Here is a 23,445-nt window from a genome sequence, read left to right as displayed (position 1 = left end):
CCCCTCCACCCCCCCCCCACAGAAGCCCCCCCCCCAAGTCCTTATCCCACCAATGTCTCCCTTTTTATCAAAGGGGAGGGCAACAAAGGAAAAAGATAGTCTCCTTTAATTTTTTTAAAAAACACACCTTCCTTTTTAGTATGGAAGAAAGCTATTTAGGGGGAACCAACAACGTAAATACCACCAGAAAATAAAAATAAAAACTCTTCCGCTTCTTTTTTTCCACCGGTGGGGGTGAGTGTGAGGGAAGAAGGAAGTGCTTTCCAGTTCTTTGTTTATGTTCTTTGTTTACTTTGCTGCTGGATCTTTGATTATCTAGCTGAGGGGGGTCCCTCCTGGATTGTTAGCCGGCTCTGCATAATTAGTTGAGCTCTTAAGTGGAAAGATATGGGTGAAGCTGAAAGACTTTGCTGGTTTGTGTGAGGACTTATAATCATTTCTTATAGGTAGGAGGAAGAGAACAAACAAAGCAGGAGACATTGTACTTGCAAACTATCTGTAAAGTATGGTTGGGGCTGAGCTACCCCCTGGGAAGCTGTCAAATCTGTTCCCCGGTATATTGCCATGTTGAAACACTTATCAGGTGTTATTTCAATACCGGTATTCAATGATATGGTGATTTATCGCACAGCCCTAGTCCTGACTGGTAGCTGTGGCATATTTTTTTTATCTACATGTGTTGGGGATTGAGCCTGGGATATTGAAGATGCAGAGTGTAAAGATGCTGTAACACTTGGCTATTGAAATATCATCTCTGGGCTCTGACCATGTGAAGTATGGGAGATCTCTTGAAATGAGGATCCCAGTAAACAAGATGCTGAAATTACATATTTCTCCCTCTTCTCCCTTTTAGCTACTAGATGTACAGACACTAGCAAGCTTCACAAGGGAAAGAATTAGGCTCTCTCATCTTGGGATACAACTCCTTGTGCTGGGGTTATATTTAGGGATATTTTGAGTTTTTGCACTTCCTGTTGAAATTGACGAGAACTGATTATCCATTTGCGCAGCAACTTGATTGTGTCATGTGATTTGACAAAGGCAACTTGAACTATGGGCCCCATGTCCATACTGTATTTTTCAGTTCTCTGTTTCAGCATGATGATGTAGTTTAACTTTCTGGCCTCTTAATTGGCAGTGTTGGTGACCTTGTTGTGCACCATGCTCCATGGTTACCCAGGAGCTGTGAATCATAGACTGTAAATATCAAATATCAGTGTCTCATCCCTCCCCCATTCTCACTTCCTTTCTTTGCAGGTATTTAGAACAGACCTGATCACTGCCATGAAGCTGCCTGATTCCTTCCAGCTGAACCCGGATGAGTACTATGTGCTGGCAGACCCTTGGAGACAGGAATGGGAGAAAGGAGTTCAGGTGCCAGTCAGTCCGGGGACCATTCCAGAGCCAGTAGCCAGGTATAACTTGGTGAACCCATTAGGAAACAAAACAGCTGTCTGTCAGCATCACCTTTCAGCAGCCTGTTGGGTTGCTTACTAAAAAGCAGACCACCTGTTGACTTGGGTTCCACTCTGCTGATTAAAAGGTTACCCATCCTAGTCAACTGATTTTGCCCCAGGAAAGTGTAGCAGATGAAAGTCAGGCCTTTCCCACCAGCGAATCAACTTGTGAATTAAGGACATCACATCCCAGACTGAGTGCTTACTTATAACAATACATGCTGGCAGAAGGAGGACTCCTGTTTCCTATTTGAAAATGAGTTCTTCCTAACGGAACATTTGTGTGCTGCCTACTCAGACATTCTAGGAAAGTAATCACAGCACTTTAATGAGTTACTTGCTTCTATTGTGCCACTATCCCCCCCAAAAAAAATCTGGAAGTGGAGCAGTCATCAGTGACTCTGGCTAGGATGTGGTTTGAACTTAACAAACTGTTCCATGGATATATTTTTGCTTTTAAAAAAAGTTAATACATCCTTTTTGAGAATCATTGTGATTTTGACTTTCTTTAAAATGCAACAGGTTTTTATCTCTCATTGTTGCCAAGGAATGCCAGCAAGCACCGGTTAAATGTTGATATTTTTTTAATGGCATGTTTACAAGGATAGATTTTACTTCTGGTGATCATGATGGTTGACTTGCACTAAGTCCAATTTTCAGAACTCCCTGTGATCTAGTCATTTTCTCTTGTGCTGGTCTCCCATTTGTTTTTCTAGAAATCCTAGTGCTACCTATATACAGTTGAACCAATTACTGTAGCAATAAATGCTATGCAAAATTCTAAATTCTTGAATGTCCCGCCAAAATGAAGTCACATTGGAAAGTGTGTACATTGGTACAGATTTTCCTGCTTTATGCAATTTGTTTTAAGTAGCAGATCGAACAAAGCTGGCTTATACTAAATGAGACTCTTTGCCCTTCTGTCTCACCCAGTATTGTGACTCTTGACTGGCAGCAGTTCTCCAAGGTCTTAGGCAGAGGTCTTTCCCATCACATTTTATCTGATTTCTTTTAACTGGACATGCTGGAAATTGAATCTGGGACCTTCTGTATATGAAGACCCACCCACAAAGCCCCAGTTCAGATTTCTGTATTCAAAGTCCAGAAGGCTAAATGTTTCGCCACTGAACCTAGACATAAAGAATAGGGAAGCATCCTCCCATTGGCTCAGGAGTTGTTAAATTCCCACCATCCCTGACCCTTCACTGTGGTGGCTGGGGCTGATGGTAGTTGAAAAACATGGGAGGGGGGCAAAGTTGCTCCAACCTGGCCTTAACTCACAGCAAGCAAAAGGTTTCTTTCTGAAAGCTTCTTTTTGAAAAATTCCAGATAACTATGGAATTTTATGTCTGTAACCTCTAGCCCTTGTTCCTGTCATGAGTATTGCCCCATGATTCTTTCATGTGACTGCAGCCTCCGTTAACTTCCAACTTTGAAATGCAGTCTCGTGTTATGAAGTAGATCTGTGATTGCATAATTAATGCTAAAAATGCAGTATGGCCTGTATTCTAAACCTAGTTTTGGTCATATCAAAGTCTTTTCCCAAGCAGTGTAAATCTGATGCTTTTAATTTAGGCCAGAGGTGGAGAACCTGTGACTCTTATCTCCCATCAGCCCCAGCCAGCTTTGCCAGTGGGCAGGAATGGTGGGAGTTGTAGTCCAGCCATATCTGAAGGGCACAGGTTCCCCATCCCCAGTTTAGATTCACACAGAAAAAGAGTGGCTTATAAACATTCATAAAATCATTGATTTTAACCGCAGCAGTACATCTAAGAAACCAAATTGCTGTTTTGACTGTGTTGTATCCCCCCATTTTCCTATTTTTACACTTTCATGCTTGCATCTTTTAGATAAGGCAAAAGATAAGGAATTTTTGCAGACATCTTCTTCCTGTCACAATAGTATAACTACAGAAGACAATTCCTAAATTTCCAGAACACTATTTAGTGTTCTTACGTTTTGTTGAACTTTGGGGCTTGTGGCAGATTCCATAAAGTCAACATACAGAATATGTAGATGCCTATACAGTTCCATGTATAGGCATCCACATATGGAGAATTCCTGTAGGCTGAATATAATCTTGTTCGCCTTCTCTCCCCTGGCACAGTGCATAAGCAGTACAACAGACTGCTGGAAGAAATGGGAGGTCAACTCACACCTTCCAATTCCTCATCCAACTTTTCCTCTCCATTTGGTACAATTTGGTCATGGTGGGAAGGAGGAAATCTATTGATTTCATGGGAATCCTTGTGTGAGAGGTCTGTGGCACTATGACTTGCATTTTTACACCATTTGTCACTCTGTGCCGCGTCACTGTTGACAGCAGAAGATGGAGAAACATTGACTGGTTTTTTTTTATACCCCCAGAACATCTATCATCTACTGACCATGCAGTCTCTCAGTACATGGATTACAGTACTAACTTTGTAGTTTCTAGAATAATAGAATAATTCAGTTGTAATTTACATGAACTGGTGTTCTGTTTGAGTGACGTTTCTCCCTCCATATTAGTTTTTTTTTTAAAGTATCATTTTTGTGTTATTTTTCTCGGGTATGTATTATTCAGACACTGGTGTCAATTTAAATACTGTATTCTAATGCAATGCACAACTTTTGGGGCCAAATTACATCCCCCAAATTAGGGTGCACATTAGATTTGATGGCGCTAGCAAATACCCTTTTGGTTTCAAGGTTTTGAAAATTGAGGTGCGCATTAGATTTGATGGCGCATTAGATTCTCATAAATATGGTATGTTGTAAGGTAACTTGAGGGTAATTTTAAATGGAAAAAATGGGATATAGATGCTTTCAATAAATAATAAAATATGTATTTTTATTTCTGCAGACGTGCATCCCTCTGGTGCTACAATATTGGCAGATGATCTTTTTCTGTTGTTGTTATTACCATTATTTTGCTGCATAGCAATTTGAAGCCTCTGGCAGTAATTGCATTGGAGAATGGAGGTTTCACCGCTTTAAGGAGGATTGCACCCTGGTGTAATTAACACCTCCTGTTCGGTATACTTTCAGGGTTGTATCTGAGACAAAAGCAGTCATATTTACAAGACCTCGGAAGTACATCCTTTCTTCGGGTTCTGAGCCCCCTGAGCTTGGCTACGTCGACATTCGGACCTTGGCAGAGAGCGTCTGTCGCTATGACCTTAATTTCATGGACGTAGCATGGTTGGAACTGGCTAATGAAGAATTCAAAGAGATGGGTGAGTGCAACATCCAGTTACGGCCAGCTTTTGGCTGAGCTGTGAGACAAGTGACAGGGAGCAGTCTGGGGTGGTTGTAGTGCATCTGCCAATTCATATGGTGCACTTGTAGCTTCCAGAGAGAAAAGGAGAAGGATAGGAATGCTCAGAAGCAAGTTGTATATCCCTGCATGTGGAGGAGAGAGGGGTGGAGAACTGAGGGGAAAGAAAAACAGCATAAATGTCAACACTATTTTTGTTGGGTGGCAAGGCAACAGCCATCTCAAAGCTCTAATTCTTAGATTAATGTGAAGGAAGTGGAAAAAGGAAATGTGTCAGGAAAGCCAATTCCATCTTATCTTTAAATGTATTAATAGAAAAGTGAATGGTATTTTTAAAACAGTCTAGAGTTGTTTGGGGACTTCAGAAGCTTCCAAACCCTTCAGGTTTCCCTAGAACTGATGGAAAAAATTGAACTGCTATAGTGACATTCACCTCTTGGCCCTGCTAACTTATGGCAACATTGTCTTGGACTTCTGACAATTGTATCATGCATTTATTTTATTTTATTTTATTGTTACATTTTATTCTGTAGCAGCAATTCATTGTTGAAACCAAATAGTCTTTCAAAAAGCATCTGGAATTTATTCAGCAATTAAGAAGGCTTAAGAGTCAACTGTGAAATGGCTAAAATTAGACAAATGGTCTGAAGTGAAGAGCAGTATGTTCCCTTACAAAATGAATATTTTACCCCTTATGAAGGTGTGCAGTTCTGCAGAGCACCTTATAAAAACGTAGTAATAGTTGGCAAAATAGCCCCAGGAGCAGCTGGCTCTTTAAAAAGCTGAATACCTTGAAATAAAACGTTTGTATGAGATTTTCAACCATCCACTGCAAAATCAATATGCTACGCTTGGGTTTAAAGTTTTGTTTTGTCCAGTATGTGTGTTTACTGGCAATAAACAAGAACCGTACTGTATTGATGCACACTTTTTCTGGGCTTTTGTTATTGTTATCTAATGGATGCCTTTCAGCAGATTATTTTGAAGGTACGTGAAATTGTAAATAACTCACTTGATCAGTTGTTCAATGTTAATAAAGTGATCTGGTTACTTGTAGATTGATAAAGGAAGCTGTGTCCCTCAATGTCTCTATTATATTAAAAGCAAACGTCATTGGATTGATTTCCCAGGGATGCCTGAACTGGATGAATACACTATGGAGAGAGTCATGGAAGAATTTGAACAGCGATGCTATGACAACATGAATCATGCTATCGAGACCGAGGAAGGGCTTGGAATTGAGTATGATGAGGATGTTGTCTGTGACGTTTGCCAGTCTCCAGATGGTGAAGATGGCAATGAGATGGTGTTCTGTGACAAATGCAATATTTGCGTTCATCAGGTACAGCAGCCAGATGCAATAATAATTGGAATTGAGAGTAGTTTGTTTAGATTTCACCGTGATAAGAAGGAGGTGATGAGGATTTCATAAGCCTTGGGTGCTTTTTTAGGATGTATGGGAATAGTAGGTAGAAGCATATATTGAGGCAAAGGTATAGGGATGCATAGAGAGATGGTGTCTTAAAATCACAGAAAATTCAGACAGGATGGTTAAGTTGCCCCATTTAGTGGGTTTCTAAATTTTTAAATCATTACCTTTGTTTCTTGCATGTCTAAGTGATGTTTTGTCTTTGTGTGCCTTCTCCATGAGAGGTTTGAAGGATGACAACTGGAGTATGGGCCTTTTCTGTGGTGGCTCCCTAGTTGTGGAATGCTCTCCCCAGGGAGGCTCGCCTGGCACCTTCATTACATATCTTTAGGTGCCTGGCGAAAACCTTTCTCTGTAACCAAGCCTTTGGCTGATTAACATTCTATGGGCCTTTAAGTGTCTTTGTGGTGGGTTATTGGTTTGTTTTTGTTCTATTATGTCTTTTTTGTTTCCATTTTGCATTTTTATGCTGGGAACCACCCAGTGTTGTTGTTGTTGTTCTTTTTCTTCTTCTTCTTCTTCATACAGAAAAAACAGGATGCAACCAATAGTGTAAATAGAAAAGAGAAATGAATCTTAAAGATGCTGTAAAGAATGTGTGTTTGTTGTTAAATTAGCCTGACATGCTTCAGCTCCAGTGCTTTCTTCGAGGGCTTATCTGTTGCTAAACCACACATAAAAAGCCTTTAAAAGGCTTTTAAAATACAATATGTCATTGAAACCTCATTTTCAAGTCAAATTAACAGAAAGAAAACCTGTTTTAACTAGAACCAGCCATATCTTGTAGCCCATACAAACATCCTTTCCTAACTGCTCAAAAACATCCTTAGAGTGAATCAAGTGGTTGGTAATTTGTGGGTGATTTCTGCTTTCTTTCATTTCTCAAAAACCTGGGTTTGCTTGCAAGTATTTAGTTCTGCGGTTTGAGGAGGGCTTCTTAAGAGCTTTTGCCCTTCAAGGTCTTTGAAACTGATGGTTTTTGACCTCTTAATTTGGCTTGAAAACGAGGTTTCTACAATTATGCATAACTATTTTAAATGCTCTTACAAGGCTTTTTATTTGTGGTTTAGGAAGTGTTCTACTTTATACAGATAAGCTCTGTATAAATGAGCCAAAACACATTGGGCTCATTTAACAATAAGCATATGTATTTTCTAGCATCTCTCATGTTTCTGACATTACCTATCCATTTGGTTCCCACATATTCCTGTTTTTCGGAAAATCTGCCACTTTGTGTGCTGCTCTTTTTTTTTTTTTTTTTTTTGGTAGGCATAGCCAAAGTAACATAAGGGCCCAATCCAGTGCTAGTCATGTACCAACTAGCTAGCAGCTCCCAGTAGTAATGTTGCACCATCCAAATACATATATGGAAAAGCTTCTGTAGGCAGCTCTCTTCTTGAGATGATCAATAAATAAAATATATCACGCAAGTAGGCAGACATTCTGTTTGCATAGTGCATCAATTTCCTGGGAAAAAAATGTAGAGCTGTCATCCTCATTTTATTCATTTTTCAATTTAATCTATTCAAAAATGTCCCAGACCCACAGACAGATCATTGGATTTGCTTTTGTTTGCTGTCATAGTCTACTTTTTGATAAAGATCACCATCTTTTTGTCTGGCATATATAGCCATGCCAATAACAAGTGTGTTCAGTATATGTGGAATGTGGGGCACTTTCATTTATAATGACCATGGTTGGAAGTGAACAAGGCATCCCACCCAACACAGCAGAAATGACAAATACTTTTTGGTGCAGAAGATAATTTATACAATAGTTTTTGAATGCATCAGATTTTGTGGTTGGCCATTTCCTGTTGAGGGAAAAGTCTGCCGTGTGTTGTTGTTTTCCCCCCAGTGTTTTAACTATGCCCTTTCATACATGATACCTGATAAGCAAGAGAAGGGTAATTTTGTCTCTTGGGTCCTGCAATGGATGAAAACATATACATGTGTTTTCATATCCAATAGGAAAGACTGTCTTTTGAGCATGGTTTATCTTGCAAAATTACTTTAGAGTTTATTTTAATTATTTTTCATATTTCTCTTTTAATAAGTTGGCAGGTGTTCTTATTGCATTTTGAGTTCAGTGAAGTATACAAAGTTAGAAACAGGGCCTAGAAAAATGCCTCTGAAGGGGTCCTGTGTTTGTGACAAGAAGAAATGTTAGTGACACAGCTGTGGTCAACCTTTCCTTTGGGCAAAGGTTGAGCCAGTGCCCAAAGCAGTAGCACTTGTGCTCTTGGAAGACCTCCCCTATTTTTTTTTCACCTTCTCATCTTTCAGATGGACATAGAAGTTAATGCTCTTATTTATATGTCATGCTCTTATTTTAGTCTCAAAGTCCTGGCTTAACTCCAATTGAGATAATTATTAACCCATGCAGGAATCAGCCTTCCCTTTGCTGTCACAGCTGGTTATGATAGTCCTCTTTATTTCCTGTTCCAGTTTCCTTACTATTGCAGTGTAAGACCTCTCATGTCTAGGGCAACTTAAGAGGCAGGTGCAAATATGAACTTGGTATCATGTGTACTACTACTACTAATATGGTCCTGCATGTTTGGGGATCTGAAACTAACTTCACATGCAGCCTGGCCGCAAATCACGGTAGCTTGTACTGGCGTGCTTTCTACATGATTCAGTTGATATGTTAGGGAAGCCAGTTCCTGAGATACCACAGTCATGTGGAGTCCTGACCAATTGGAAGCTGTTTTAGTGACAAATCATACAGGAGCAGTTAGAATTAATCCTTTATAGCAGGGTTGGGGTACCTCCGTTCCTCAGGCTAAATTTGGTACAGGTCCAAGTCTCAGTGTGGCCCACAAAACTGTTTTCCTCCTCATATGTAATTTCAGGTGTGGGACAGGTACAGATGTAGCTGGGTTGGCTGCGCAACTAATCCCTGTAGAAAGCAGCTTTGCTAACCCTGTGCTTGGTGCTCTTCCAAACAGGGCTGTCAAAGCTGCTTGCACTGCGGTTCACACATTTGCTGTGAGGCTGAATGAGGAGAGTATTATAACAAATGTTATGTCCACCAAATGTGCTAGAGAAATATTAGCAACAAGACCATACAATGAAGTGTCCTTTTTATTATTTGTTATCATTTTAATAATTGCTGCATTTTTCTGGGAGAGTGCTAGAGTCCTGTCTAGTCAAGTTGCATGGGATCAATTCCAATCTGTTACCACTCAGGATGTGGATAGGCTGCTTGGACGAGTGAAACCCGACCAACTGTTTCTTTTATCCTTGCCCATTCTGCTCATAAAAAGCTAGCCAAAAAGGGCTGGGCGATGGGCTCTGTGGGTGGTGAATCCTTCCCTCTGTGAGGGAGCATTCCCAGACCCAGAGTCATTTTGGACTCAAAACTGTCCATGGAGGCACAGGTCAATTATCCAGGGAAGCTGTCTACCAGCTCCACCTGGTACACCAGCTGAGCCCCTACCTGCCTGTGCACTGTCTCACCAGATTGGTACATGCTCTGGTTATCTCCCACTTGGACTACTGCAATGTGCTCTACATGGGGATTTCCAAGCACAATGCAAAGTGTTGGTGTTGACCTTTAAAGCCCTAAATGGCCTTGGCCCCAGTATACCTGAAGGAGCGTCTCCACCCCCATTGTTCAGCCCGGACACTGAGGTCCAGCTCCGAGAGCCTTCTGGCAGTTCCTTCACTTCGAGAAGTGAAGCTGCAGGGATCCAGGCGGAGGGCCTTCTTGGTAGTGGCATCTGCCCTGTGGAACACTCTTCACCAGATGTTAAGGAAATAAACAACTATCTGACTTTTAGAAGACATATGAAGCCCTGTTTAGGGAAGTTTTTAATGTTTGATGTTTTATTGCGTTTTTACTATTCTGCTGGGAGTGGCTGGGGAAACCCAGCCAGATGAGCGGGGTATAAATAATAAACTTATTCTTATTCTTCTTGCTTCGTACTTCATTTTACTTCTTTTCATTGTGGCAGGCATGCTATGGCATCCTAAAAGTTCCAGAAGGCAGCTGGCTGTGCCGAACCTGTGCTCTTGGTGTTCAGCCCAAGTGTTTGTTGTGCCCCAAGAAAGGCGGAGCCATGAAGCCAACTCGTAGTGGGACTAAGTGGGTCCATGTTAGCTGTGCCCTCTGGATTCCTGAGGTGGGTGTTTCAGGCAACTGATTCCTCTGCACATGCTCAGAATGGAGAATACAGAGTATTGTATGTTTTATAGTGAGAGCAGACAGCCGTGGTGGTGGTGTCAACAAGGAGTGTCAGTGTCAGAAGCCATTTGGAGAGAGTGTTGCCCCAGCTTCATCTGAAAATGGGATTTGCAGGAAGACAAGGTGCAATAGCACCCATCATCATGGACCCTGGAGTAGTGCCACCTGTCAGTGGTAACCAAGAGGATTTGCAAGAATGTGAGGATACAAACAACACAGCTAGCTATGGAGATCTGGGTTCAAATTCCTGTTTCTCGGTGACCACAAACCAGTCACTTACTGCCTATCCTACTACCTCAGAATGTTGTTATGAAGACAACTTTAGGTGGTGGTGGTGGTGAGGGAATTGTGCATGCTGCTCTGAGGTCCTTAGAAGGGTGTAATAAAAATGTAATAATTTTCTATCCTTAAAAATAGCTTTAATAAATGGTTGGGCACTTAAATAGTTAGCTTACCTTTTTGTCCGTAGCAAGATCACTCCAGGATAGTCATGCTTCCTGTTCTTTGTTCACTGCTTGATTCCCACCCACCCTCTTCTTTATTTATCTTAGGTGAGCATTGGCAGCCCAGAAAAGATGGAACCCATCACAAAGGTCTCCCATATTCCCAGCAGCAGATGGGCCCTGGTGTGCAGTCTTTGTAACGAGAAGGTTGGGGCATCCATACAGGTAAATCACTCTGACTGGGTATTATGAACATGCATTTGCTACAAAAAAGCTCGCTACTGTAGTGAGGCTTTCATTTTTAACTTCCATGAAGTACAGATGTGCAGATGTTGTTTAGCTGTATGAAACATCAATTTAGGATTTTAATTTGGGGTCTGCTTTGGACTGAAGATATTTAGGCCTTGTTGTCATATTACTCAATGTCTGCTAAAAGCAAGGACCCTTACTTGAAATCTGAGGTAGTGAACTTGTAGCCAGCCAAATGTTGTCAGGCCCCCAACTCTTTATCAGCCCCAGTCAGCATGGCCAATGGTCAGGGATGATAGGAGTTGTAGTCCAGCAATGTCTAGCGGGCCTCTGTTCCCTACCACTCCCACTTTAGTTGGTTCACTACACAGATATGCAACATCCTCATATTTTGTTTCTGCTGATGGTTTCCTAAGATCCATAGCAGTCTGTGAAATCTATTTTGGTATAGATATGATAAAAAAAGTTTCATTTCCTACTTCTTGCCCTTTTGTGCCACTTCCGGGTTTGCTGCGATGTGTGCGATCTCGTGTGGCTTGGGAATGGGAAATTGACTGTACCGAGGACTTTTTTTCAGCCAGAACTCACCAGAACTGAGTTCTGGCACCTCATTGGTGCGTTCTGGCACCTCTGCAGCGTTGTGGCACGACGTTTGGGGCTGTGCACCAGAGGTTGCGGGCTGCGCAGTGCTATGTGTTGAGTGACAACGGCTGTGGGCAGTGCGACGATTGGTGCAGGTGGATGGGCATGCGGACAAAGAGATGTATTTTTTAGGGCCAGTATCATTTATTAGCCTTGCCTGTATCAAAATGCTGGTGCACACTTCCCATCCATTCACCACCAAATCTTCTTCTAGTTTCTTTGGTGGTAGTTTTATTGTTCCTCACACAGTTCTCCTGTGGTGTTGAAGAGCAGCATGAGTTGACTCTATGGAATTCATTATCACAAGATACAGTAATGACCACCAACTTGGATGGCTTTAAAAGTGATTTAGACAGATCAGGCTATCAAAGACAAGTAGCCACAACAGCTGTATGCTACCTGTAGTATCTGAGGCTGTGTGCCTCTGAATACCAATTGATGGGGAGCACAAGTGGAGAGGGTGCCATTGTACTTGTCTTGCTTGCAGGCTTCTTATAGGCATCTGGTTGGTCACGGCTTAGGTTGGTGGTGCTATGCAACAGGGATGTTGTTATGTTCTGACCTCACACTGCCCTGCTATTTATTATGTTGTACAGACTTCCCCCTCCAAGTAATTGGTTAATATGGTTGCCAATTACACATTTTGTGGTGTGTGTGTGTGTGAATTTTTTAGTAAATATTTTGTGCTGTTTCTTTTTTAAAAGCACTAAACCCACCATTTTGTAAAGAGGAAACATGCATGTTCACAAATAAAGAGAGACCAGTACTAGGACAAGAAGTATCTAACTGAAACAAATACTTCAGTTAATGTGAAATTGGCTCAGAATGATTTTCTATGGCTGGTGATACTGTAGTTTTGCCAGTGAAAAATAGGCATTGGTGACTGGTGTATATTGGTGTGATAATCGAGCTCTGTCAATATAAAACTCTCTTCAGCTTGTTCTAATTAGCCCTCTCAGATTCCTAGATAAAGAATGATTACTTTCTCTCTCTCTCACTGTGATAGATTTATAGCACACACACGAGAAGACAATTCATGTTAGCTCACTGTTCAGTTAGTCGTTCTTTCATGTTTGTGCATAAAATATTTATTAACGTAGAGCACTCGCTTTGCAGCGCTTGGATTTTAGAATGCTAATAAATATTTTATGCATAAACATGAAAGAACTGCTACCTGAATAGGGAGCTAACCTGACTGTATCCTGTATGTGTGGGTGGGTGTTTTAACTACAAAAGAAGTCATTGTTTAATATGGAGAAAGATGCAAGCATATAGCAAGCAATGTCCTCCACTCTGTAGATGTGAACTTGGGGGAATTCTTTTCATTGACTTGCCCATGCAGGGCTTTCGAGGAAACTGAACTTCGCTGTAGGGCAAGGGCATGTGTTAGGGGATTGCTCTGTGTGCAGATCATTCAGTTGCACTGGCCCCTCCCTGGCTTCACTCTCTGCTCTGAATCATTGATACGCCAGAGATTCAGTAGTGCAGCCAGACAGCCTTTCAAGCACTTGGCCAGAGGCTTTGTTTACTGCTCCCTTTCCAAACGAAGTGTAAAACAAAAGCACGGAATATGAATCATAGAAACCTAATTGGTGCCCAGTGCTTTAATAAATAAATACTAAAAGTCCTTTGCAGACCTTCATCTCTTTGCTAGAATCTTTGCCCTGAATATAGATACTAGTGGGTGTGTCCTGTTCTTCCTTATGTAGGTCCTGCAGAGTTGATAATGCAAACATCAAAAAAGGGCGTTGCTATTGCTTTGGGGAACATGCTGTTTACAAAAACACCCACCCATGTGCTTGAGGGAAGAATCTCGGTTGTGGTTTTCTGGTATTACTTTTGCACATTGGGTTACTTTCCAGTATTACCCACTGCTATCACAAGGCAAGGCATTGATGCATGCATGACATGGGTGGTATTTTGGTTTCCCCCCGCAAGTGAATGTGTTTGGGCATGCTCTGATAAGGTGGTGCTTGATCAGATTGTTGGATTGACTCCTCCCACATCCTTGAAATACACTGATGGGCTTTCATTCTGATTTTTAATCTCTTAAGAACCAAGAGCGCTTGTGGTGAAACCACCCCATCTGTCCTGAAGTGTAGGATCACGCTAGTGCACTTCATGCAGGTTGTTCACACATACACTGCCACCATTTCTTTCTTCAAAACCACCTAGGTTTGGGGTGAGAAATAAACACACATCTTTTTTTTATCTGTGAGGAGAACAGAGTTAGGAAATTCCCTCCTGCCTAAAGGCAGCTGGAATCCAGTGTGTGGTTCCTGCTACCTCCATGCTAAGCAAGTAGCATGGAAAACCGACTGGTGCACAGATATATGACACCTGTTAGCTAAGTGATCCTAGGATTCAGACTGAATGTTCAACCCCGGTCAACCCCAGGATTAAAATTAAAATATTTATGGAAAATACAAGATAGTGGGCAAAATAGGGAGTTTACTGAAAGAGTGAAAATAAAAGTTTGTTCTAAATAATCCTATACTTACATTATATTCAACCTAGTATAGGCCTGAATGCAGGCGTAACTTGCTTCCTTTTATTGACTATGTCTGGGGTAAGAAGGGTGGGTGGGTTCATTGATGGATCTAGGGAATTTCGCCATTACGAATTAGTGGGTGGTGGGTGACAAACTTACATCAGCAAGAAGTGTCTCAGAGGGGTTCTGGCTGCAGGCCTGCATCACAATCACACAGAGCAATATCACCACTGAAATGATGATTGAATATCTGTAATTATATGGCTGCAGATTTAATCTGGGAGATCGTTTACAAGAATGTACAGAATATCACACTGTCTCAGAGACGGGAAATGTAGGACTGCAATCTAATATATTTAATGCTCTTAATGTAAGTTTCCATCGCAGATTAACATTTTGCTTCTTGATTAATTTGCTTCTGATGGCAAGTGAGATGTGAGCTCTGGGACTCTTTAACAACCTTCCATGGCACAGATCATTCAGTTGTGCTAGCTCCATCCTCCTTGTGCCACATGTGATATAAAAGAAACTTAAAGATGACTTCCCATTCCTGTCAATGCATAGCTGGTAGATAGTTCAAAACTGTAAGAAGTTTCATGCTTAAGAGAAATTGTCCTCTTACTTTAGGAAACTGAAGTTATGGCTTCATGATATATAAATGTTGTTATAATTAATTGTTTCCAGTTGAGTGACCACTTAAAAGCCAAGTAGTTACATGATTACAAATCCTTTTAGCCATTGTCAACCCTAGCAATAGTCACGTTGACAGCTTCCTTTGGGATCGAGGTGGCAGTGTGTCTTTTTTATGTGTACATTTGAACAGGAGAATTGAAATCGCTGCATAGCTGCACAGCAGTAAGGATTTACTTATTTATTTTGACACTTTATATACCACTTAATTACAGTTGAATCTAAGCAGTGTACAGGAGACTTTATGTAAGGAAACTAAAAATGAATTAAAACTGTAAAATTAGAATTCATTTAAAAAGCCTGCTGGAATAAAAAATAGTATTTAGTAAGCACAATAAGTTTTGGGGGGGCAGGCTTGTCTGACCTTAGCTGGACAGGAATTCTATAAAACTGGGTACACAATAATGAATGTACAAACCCTGGTGGTTATAAGCTGTGCATGGGAGACAAGTGACTCCCCCAAAGACCAAAGTTATAAAACAGAAACGTAAGAGATAAGGCAGTCTTTGAGATAACCTGGACCCAAGTTGTTAAGGGCCTTGTAAATTAATACAAGAACTTTGAACATATGGAAGCATATGGGCAACTAGTGCAACTGAATGCTAAATGTAGATTTACACAACCATATTTGTGTAGATGAAGGAATTGCAGCATATATTTCCTTTAACATCTTTGCTTAAGGAAAGAGGTAGTTGGCCCAATGCTTTCTCTTATGGAATGTTTCCAATAATTTCAGAAGGTGGCAGGAGGCTGTGCACATGGAATATCATCCCCCAATCCTCTCCAAATTAAGCAGACTTCTTTCCCTGCTGTGAAATCTTTCTCATACTCTTTAACCTAGAGATGTGAAATGACAGCAGCATAGAGCCCAAATTAAAATTCAGCTTTACTGCATGGAGAAACTGTTCATTGCACCCTTAGGTCACTGTCGGCCTGTTTGTCAGTGAAGGTTTATTGGGGAAGGCCAGAGGGCAATTTACATCTCACCGCCTTTCATATTGTGCCTCAGTGTTGACTTTATTCAAGTAGATTTATCTGAAGCTTCTACAGTTTGAACCCTGCTGTGCACTTTTAAATGACATCTGGCTGCTGAGTCAACCTGAGTAGGAAAACACTGAGGAGGAGGATAATTGGCTCCTTTTCACAAAAGGACTGTATAAATATCCTTCTGCCGCACACATATTTCTCACGTGAGATACGTTTGGGTTAAGTCTGGCATTTTCCTGTCATCATAAATGTCAGTGACACTCATTTATTCCATCCTCATTGGAGTTGGAGGAGAGCCCTGAAGGGGGAGAAGAGAGGTAGCGTGTAAAGGGATTTTTCTCTCTCTGTTAATGCCTATTGAAGCACATCCTGAAACATAAGCTATTTGCTTCGTAGAGCTTTGCTACAAGCTGCTTGTTTGAGACCCACAGAAAGAAGTTCTGAAGCACTTCTTTTATTTGTTATTCTGCTCTGCCTTTAGAAATCTCAGAGCAGTTTATGTGGGGCTTGCAGTAGTCCTCCGTTCAGGTACTTATTGGGTCCACACCTGCTGAACTTCAATAATGCTGCAGTATTAAGTGCTCCCAGACCATTAAGTGTGGCCACATGCAGCCTACATGTGAGCTTCTTTGCCAAGGATTGAAATATGATAGCAAGCAGCAGAAATAGCTTTTTTAATGGGATGTGCAAGCAACTGCAGTGACGATGAGGCAGGAGATGGCTATTACTTCAGCAGAAGTCCACTTGTGGTTGTTGAGATTTGAGCCGCTATGAATATATTTCTATCCCACCTTGTGTTGGGCTCAAGGGAGCTCATAATGAAATATAAGATACTTAGGCCTTGCAAAACCATATGATTGTTTTTACACAACCTGTTAGCTACAAACATATAAAATGTAAATGTTTTAAGATCTGTTCCTCCATCCCCTCATCTACAGTGTTCAGTGAAAAACTGCCGCACAGCCTTCCATGTCACTTGTGCGTTTGACCGTGGCTTGGAGATGAAGACCATTCTGGCCGACAATGATGAAGTCAAGTTCAAGTCTTATTGCCCCAAGCACAGCTCCACCAAGAAGTCAGATGAGGAAAACCTCAGCGAATTCACCAGCCAGGAAAATGAGAACGGAGCACAGGACAGTTCCCCTCCTGCTCACCTAGAACCTTTTGACAGCATGGATCAAAACCAGGAGGAGGCCCACAGGGTCAGCGTTCGCAAGCAGAAGCTTCAGCAACTGGAAGATGAGTTCTATGCCTTTGTCAACGCCTCGGAAGTGGCCAAGGCCCTGCAGCTTCCCGAGGACTCTGTAGAATTTATGTACCAGTACTGGAAGTTGAAGCGGAAATCAAACTTCAACAAACCTTTGATCACCCCAAAGAAAGATGAAGAGGACAATCTGGCCAAACGGGAGCAGGATGTTCTGTTCAGGCGGCTACAGCTTTTCACCCACCTCCGGCAGGATTTGGAGAGGGTAAGTTGCTGTGTTGTTTGGTAGGTCTGAAAGATGGATTTTGCCTCAGTTGCCTTACCAATCCTGATGTTTGAATGCTGTCGGATCAGGCATAAAAATCCTGCTCAATGCAGCTGAAAGGTGCACAATGGTCAATGCATGTGGCCTTGGATCCCATCCCACTAAGGTCCTCTCAGAATGATTAGAGAAGAGGCAGTTCCACCTCTGCCCCTCCTTTTGCTGGAACTTCTCTGAGCGTAATGGTGTGTTGTGACATGTTCATGCAATGAGTAGGGATTTCCTTCTACATCCTTTGTGCTTGCTATTTCCCAGATCCTATGCTGCAAGGCCTGCTTCTGACTTGCAAGGTGAGGATGGGAGAAGCAGTTGCAAACAGTAAATTTGTGGGCCTTGCTATGGACTCTGAAACCAGGTTTGTTCTGCATGAGTAGACTTCCCAGGTTCTCTCAACATGGTGAACGCTTTATAAACACATCCCTTTGTAGTTGTAGGGGTCTTCCCTTCATTAAAGTGAGTAGGAAAACCCCCTGTGGGTAGAACAGCTTTCTGTGCATTATAGAGCTCCTGTGCTCACAAAAAGCCACTGGAGTGGGTGTGTGGCTGTGATAGAAAGTAATAAACTTTCATCTATTCTGTTTGATAAGTAATGTAGATTCTTGGAGATTTTCAGTTTAGTGTGGCACGAACACCTCCCTGGGAGAATGTGAAGCTGTTCCGAAAGCTGCCTGCCTTTGATTGATGCTTTGAACAATGTGGCCATTCTGAACTTGTTCTCAACTCCAGTGCTTAGCTCCAGAATCTCTTAAAACGAAAGGGTTTGTGAAGAGCTTTAAAAGAATCTCTCCAAACTGAGTTAATGGGCAGTAAAATGGCAAATGTGATGCAAGTGTAACATGGTGTACATTGGAATAAACCCTCTAAATTTCACATATGTGCTCTTGGGGTCTGAACTGGCAGTGATTGACTAGGAAGGAGACCTTGGGGCTGTAGTGGATAACTCTGTGAAGATGTTGACTTGGTGTACAGGAGCAGTGGAAAAAGGCAAATTCCATGTTTGTGATCATTAGGAAAGAAATTTAAAATAAAATCACCAATATGTCATTATATAAATCTGTAGTGCAATGGAATATTGTGTACAGTTTTGGTTGTCTCACCTCAATAAGGGCTTGTAAAGTTAGAACAGAGCAACCCAAAGTGCAGAGGAGGGTGCTGGAGCATCTCCACTAGGAGGTAAAGTTACAACATTTGAGGCTTCTTAGTTTAGAGATGACATGATAGAGGTGTATAAAAATATGCATGGTGTGTAAAATGTGGTAAAGAAGATGTCCCCCTCCCCTTCTCATACTACTAGAACTCAGGGACATTCAATGAAGCCAAATGTTAGAATACAAAAGGACAGACAAAAGAAAGTACTTATCATAATATTTTTATTATTTATACCCTTCTCATCTGGCTGGGTTTCCCCAGCCACTCTGGGTGGCCTACAGCATATATTGAAACAGAATAAAATAGCAAACATTAAAAACTTCCCTAAACAGGACTGCCTTCAGGTGTCTCTAAAAATTATGTAGTTCTTTATCTCCTTGACATCTGAAGGGAGGGCAATTCCACAGGGTGGGCGCCACTACCAAGAAGGCCCTCTGCCTGTTTCCCTGTAACTTTTCGCAGTGAGGGAACCATCAGAAGACCCTTGGAGGAGGACCTCTTCATAGGTTCTTAATGTGGGAACTACAGTCATACCTTAGGTTAATGTTGCTTCAGGTTGAGCGTTTTTGAGTTGCGCTCTGCGGCGACCCGGAAGTAATGGAACGTGTTATTTCCGGGTTTCGCCACTCACGCATGCGCAGACGCTCAAAATGATGGCATGCGCAGAAGCAGCGAACCGTGACCCGCGCAGACACGGGTTGTGTTCGCTTCAGGATGCAAACGGGGCTCCGGAACGGATCCTGTTTGCATCCAGAGGTACCACTGTAGGAATAAAGAAAAGGGGTCCTCTTTGCTGGTGTAACATACCTCTCCTTCAGCACTAGTAACCCAGTACACATGCCAGATTGGGTTGCAAAATGTTTTCTAGCTTGGAAAAGCTCCTTTTTAGGAGGTTTTTAAAATTCAAATATCAACTTCAAAATATGGTTCTCTTACATGAATCTACATAATATTACATATTGTGTTTTTAGGTACGAAACCTTACATATATGGTGACCCGACGGGAAAAAATTAAAAGATCTGTTTGCAAAGTCCAGGAACAGATATTCAATCTCTATACAAATCTTGTGGAGCATGAAAGAGCTTCAGGTGAGTTCCGTTTCTCTTTTTGTGCTGGAGTATGGCATGGCAAATGTGTTGGCATACTGGTCTGGAATGAAAATTATTGCTGTAATGTTTTTGTGCACTGTAATGAAATGTATTGGCTTGCATTTCTCTATAACCCTCTTTGCACCCTGCACACTGAGAAAAAACCACCAACCACATGTTAAATATTTGAAAGACTCTGATAATTTCTTTGACTTACTGAGGGACTTGTGGATTGCTATAGTAGATAGCTATTAAAAACCATTGCTAGTAGGCCTCTGTATGTGTCTTGCCACTTGCTTGCTCTTTTTATATTTTGAGATGGGAGATTATCTGCTTTCCCTCCTCAAACTTGAATAGGTTTGCTCTTTCAGTTTTTACATTTCAGATGCATTCAGTTTCATAACTCCTCACCCACCAACCTGTACTTCACCCTCACCAACCTGTACTTCACCCTCTCAACATAGTATTCAATCAGTGAAGTGTATACAGGTCCCACTCAAAAGTTGTTTTTTTTATAACTATAAAATCACTTGCTATTTATGTTTATATTTGTGCAAGTCTGAATCCTACCTGGCAGTTATTTTCCTCCAACATTATTTAGCTGCCACTATGTAGGTTTCCTTAGATCCTACTCCTCAAAATTTCCTTTTCTTTACAGCTTCTTAATTAAAATTCTTATGTCTGCTTGCCCTACATCTAAATTGGATTATTCATAATCACTTAACCTGGGTACATATGAACAATTTAGATTTTGTTCCTATCTATAATAATCTAGCAATTTATTAACAGCATATTTTCCCTTGTATGGAAATTGAGTGGCAATTTCAATGGTATATTAGCACCCCACAGACAAAATTTAAGCACAGTTAATACTTGTTTATGTTGTCTTACTTTGAAAACTGACTCCATTTTTGTGCAGTGGGTTTAGTGGTCTATTCAGTGTTTTTCATTTACATGTTTACGTTTTTTTGTTGATGGTTTGCAACTAAGATGCAGGGGAGCATGAGAAAAGGGTTACATAAGCCCTTATGTTCTCCTACCCACAGCTGACAATGAAGGCAATGTTCCAAATTCTAAATTATCTCATTGTGCAAAACTGATTATTAATTTTAATTAAAATCAGTATTGTTTTGACAAAATATATATTTTTGCTGTTCCGTTATGTGCAATAGATTTACTTTCTGGTCTGGATTATGAAACCAGGAGTATCGTTCTCCCTGCTTGTATTCATATGGAACATATTTTTATTCCTTCTTTATAACATCAGGGGCATGAATGTCATAAGATGAACAATGCATCCTAGTTGCTACACTTAACTTTCTTTTACAAATGGTCGACAACTTGACTCTCTTCAACCACAATTGAAATTTATCAAATGTTCAAGGAGGAAAATACTGCCAGGAGAACAGAGCTCCATGAGTCTATTATGTTATAAATGAATTGAGCTAGAAAAGTCTGCCTTTTTATCACATTCTTTAAACCTAAGTGTCTTACTCTGACAAGCAAATAGCTTTGGAGACAGTCAGAAACTAAGTGGAACAACGACCTTTCTTTAATGTGGCTTGCCAGTCAGAAAGTGCTTTAAAAGCATGAACCCAAAAGAAATAGTTAGCTGACTTGTAACTATATATTCTTCAAAGACGCTAGTACCCACTGAGCAAGAAACTGCTGAAGCTGAATGACCTTCCCATTTCAATCATTAATCAGCAGCACCAGTTTAGCCGCCTTAAAATCCAGTGTTAAAGCATTGGATGTCGGTGTTTTCAATCTGTAGGATTATTGCAACATCCATGCAACCCTGGCTTAATGTTTCGTGAAGTTATGCTAACATGGCTGCTAACATAACCCAACCCTGAGGAGTTTTCTGGTTTGGTGCAATATGATCTAGCTGCTAGTGCAGCAAGTACAGTAACATAATGAAGTGGCCAGTTTGCCACTTCATTTTCTGTTGTGGCTTGACAAATTCCTTCCCAAGTCCCCTTGTTCTTGCATTCCTAAGGCAGGCAACAAAGCTGGGCCTCTGTTGGGTTGCCACCTCTGGCTAACGGGGATGTGTTCACTTTGGTGAACTGTAAGCTTTAAAGCACCTATTCTCAGGGCAAGTGTGTTTTTGTTAAAATCTGGGGACAAAGCAAAATGAGATCAAACTCTGATGTTTGTAGTTCCCTATGCTTATGTTACCTAATTAAACAACCAATGAACATACAAAATTTGAGATTTAGCAAAGTGTACTCACAGATTTGGACATTTCAGTATTAATTTGTTTCCAAACATGCAAAGTGTCCTATTGATTTCACTGGAACTTCCATGTGATGAACATAGTCTATTTGGGAGTTCAGCACTGGAATGTCCTGTAGATTTCAGTGGGAGGGTTAAGCACAATGTTATCCCTACCCAACTGAAATCAATGAAATGCTGATAGGGCTATGACCCTCAGAAATCCAGTTTATTTCAGTGGAAGTTACATTCAAGTAACCACACTAGTGATGCATCTTTGATTTAAATATGATCTAAGTACACCTACCTTTCACTGAATCTGGTCTCCTGGGACAAGTATAAAAATATTACTGTCTATTCCAGTACTGCTTATTTGTTCCTGTTTGACTCTCGCCAATATTCTGACACACTATATATCCACACAAATGCAAGCAACATCTTGCCTTAATTTTTAGTTATTCTAGTGATATTTATTAAAACTCTACAATTATTGCCCCATGTAACTAAGCAGAAATAGAGAAGTCAGCCTCTGATATAAAGGGACATGTATTTAATCAGGAAGAAGTGGGTTTTTTCAGAGCAGTAAAGCCCTATTAAAATCTTGCCATTAATTAAAAAAAAATGTTTGACACAGATAGCTTACTGCCACATGTTCAGTGTTGTGAAACTGGTACTCCATGTTTTGGCTGTTTAGAAAAAAACCCTTTTAAAAAAACATGGAAAAAGTAGAGACAGCAAGTTGGATCAAGACTAGCAAATTTAACCTAAGTACTATTGAAATAATTGTGACACTTTAGTCATGACTTAAAGGCCCATTGATTTCACTGGCAACCGAGCACATTACTTAAGTCTGGATCTACCTAAAGGACATTCTTGGCTAAGAAGCTCAAAAATTATCATCATCAAACCTTTTATTGGCATCACATACAAACATCCATAGGAAATCAATACAGAATTACCACCTCCCCAATGTCACAGAACATTTGTCAAATGAAAAGAGGCAAAACAGTCTAACGTTACATTTCTAGGTCTCCAGGGAGATCAGACACCTGCAATGTGTTTCTGCAACAAAAAAACCAAATAAAGATACTTAGCCACTAACTTGGTGAGCTCCTGATCGTTCCCCAGTAATAGAAAATGTATGACCTCCAACTCTAGTTTCCATTTGGGGATGCAGAGTTGATCTAGAAACTGCTGGCGGAGATCAGCATATAGTTTACATTTAAGAACCATATGAGTAAGAGTTTCCAGCACGTGGTCTTCACATGGGCAAATTCTTTCTCCTTCCACCACTCCCAAGAACCTCCCCCAAAGGAGATTTGATGGATTTGAATTAAACCTGGACAGCAAAAATGCCCTTCTTTCTTGAGGGATAAGCAGAAATTCAAGATAATTGTGATTAATTTCATATGCCCAAGAAAGTTGAAAGTAAAGAGGGGAACAAGTTTTCTCTGCTGCTGCTGTTAGTTCCTGGTGTTCAATCTCCCACAACCTAGTTTTTATTATAGCCTTGACAGATGATGGGTGTATCGATTGCAAAAGTTCCATTGACAGTCCAAGTTGCTGTACCTTTATGTTAAACTGTTGTAGCCCTGGGGAAAGAAAGGGGTCTGACAAGACTTCGCTAAG

At 40.9% G+C, this 23,445-nt stretch overlaps 1 protein-coding gene across 20 annotated transcripts in view; it reads left to right on the top strand.

Annotated features, from left to right (window-relative positions):
* JADE1 (jade family PHD finger 1) overlaps positions 1–23,445 on the top strand; it is a 169,177-nt gene that overhangs the window by 139,489 nt on the left and 6,243 nt on the right. For all 20 annotated transcript variants that reach the window (XM_083571182.1, XM_083571183.1, XM_083571178.1 and 17 more), the window contains 7 exons: positions 1,258–1,415; positions 4,488–4,675; positions 5,847–6,058; positions 10,104–10,271; positions 10,885–11,001; positions 16,774–17,304; positions 19,482–19,599. In XM_083571182.1, the coding sequence (XP_083427308.1) occupies positions 1,258–1,415; positions 4,488–4,675; positions 5,847–6,058; positions 10,104–10,271; positions 10,885–11,001; positions 16,774–17,304; positions 19,482–19,599 (1,492 nt within the window). The remainder of the gene's footprint in view (positions 1–1,257; positions 1,416–4,487; positions 4,676–5,846; positions 6,059–10,103; positions 10,272–10,884; positions 11,002–16,773; positions 17,305–19,481; positions 19,600–23,445) is intronic.

This window comes from Podarcis filfolensis (genome assembly GCF_964270895.1).
Source record: "Podarcis filfolensis genome assembly, chromosome: 9".
Classification (NCBI taxonomy): domain Eukaryota; kingdom Metazoa; phylum Chordata; class Lepidosauria; order Squamata; family Lacertidae; genus Podarcis; species Podarcis filfolensis.
Note: the sequence above shows the minus strand (reverse complement) of the source record. Positions and strands in the feature narration are given on the sequence as shown.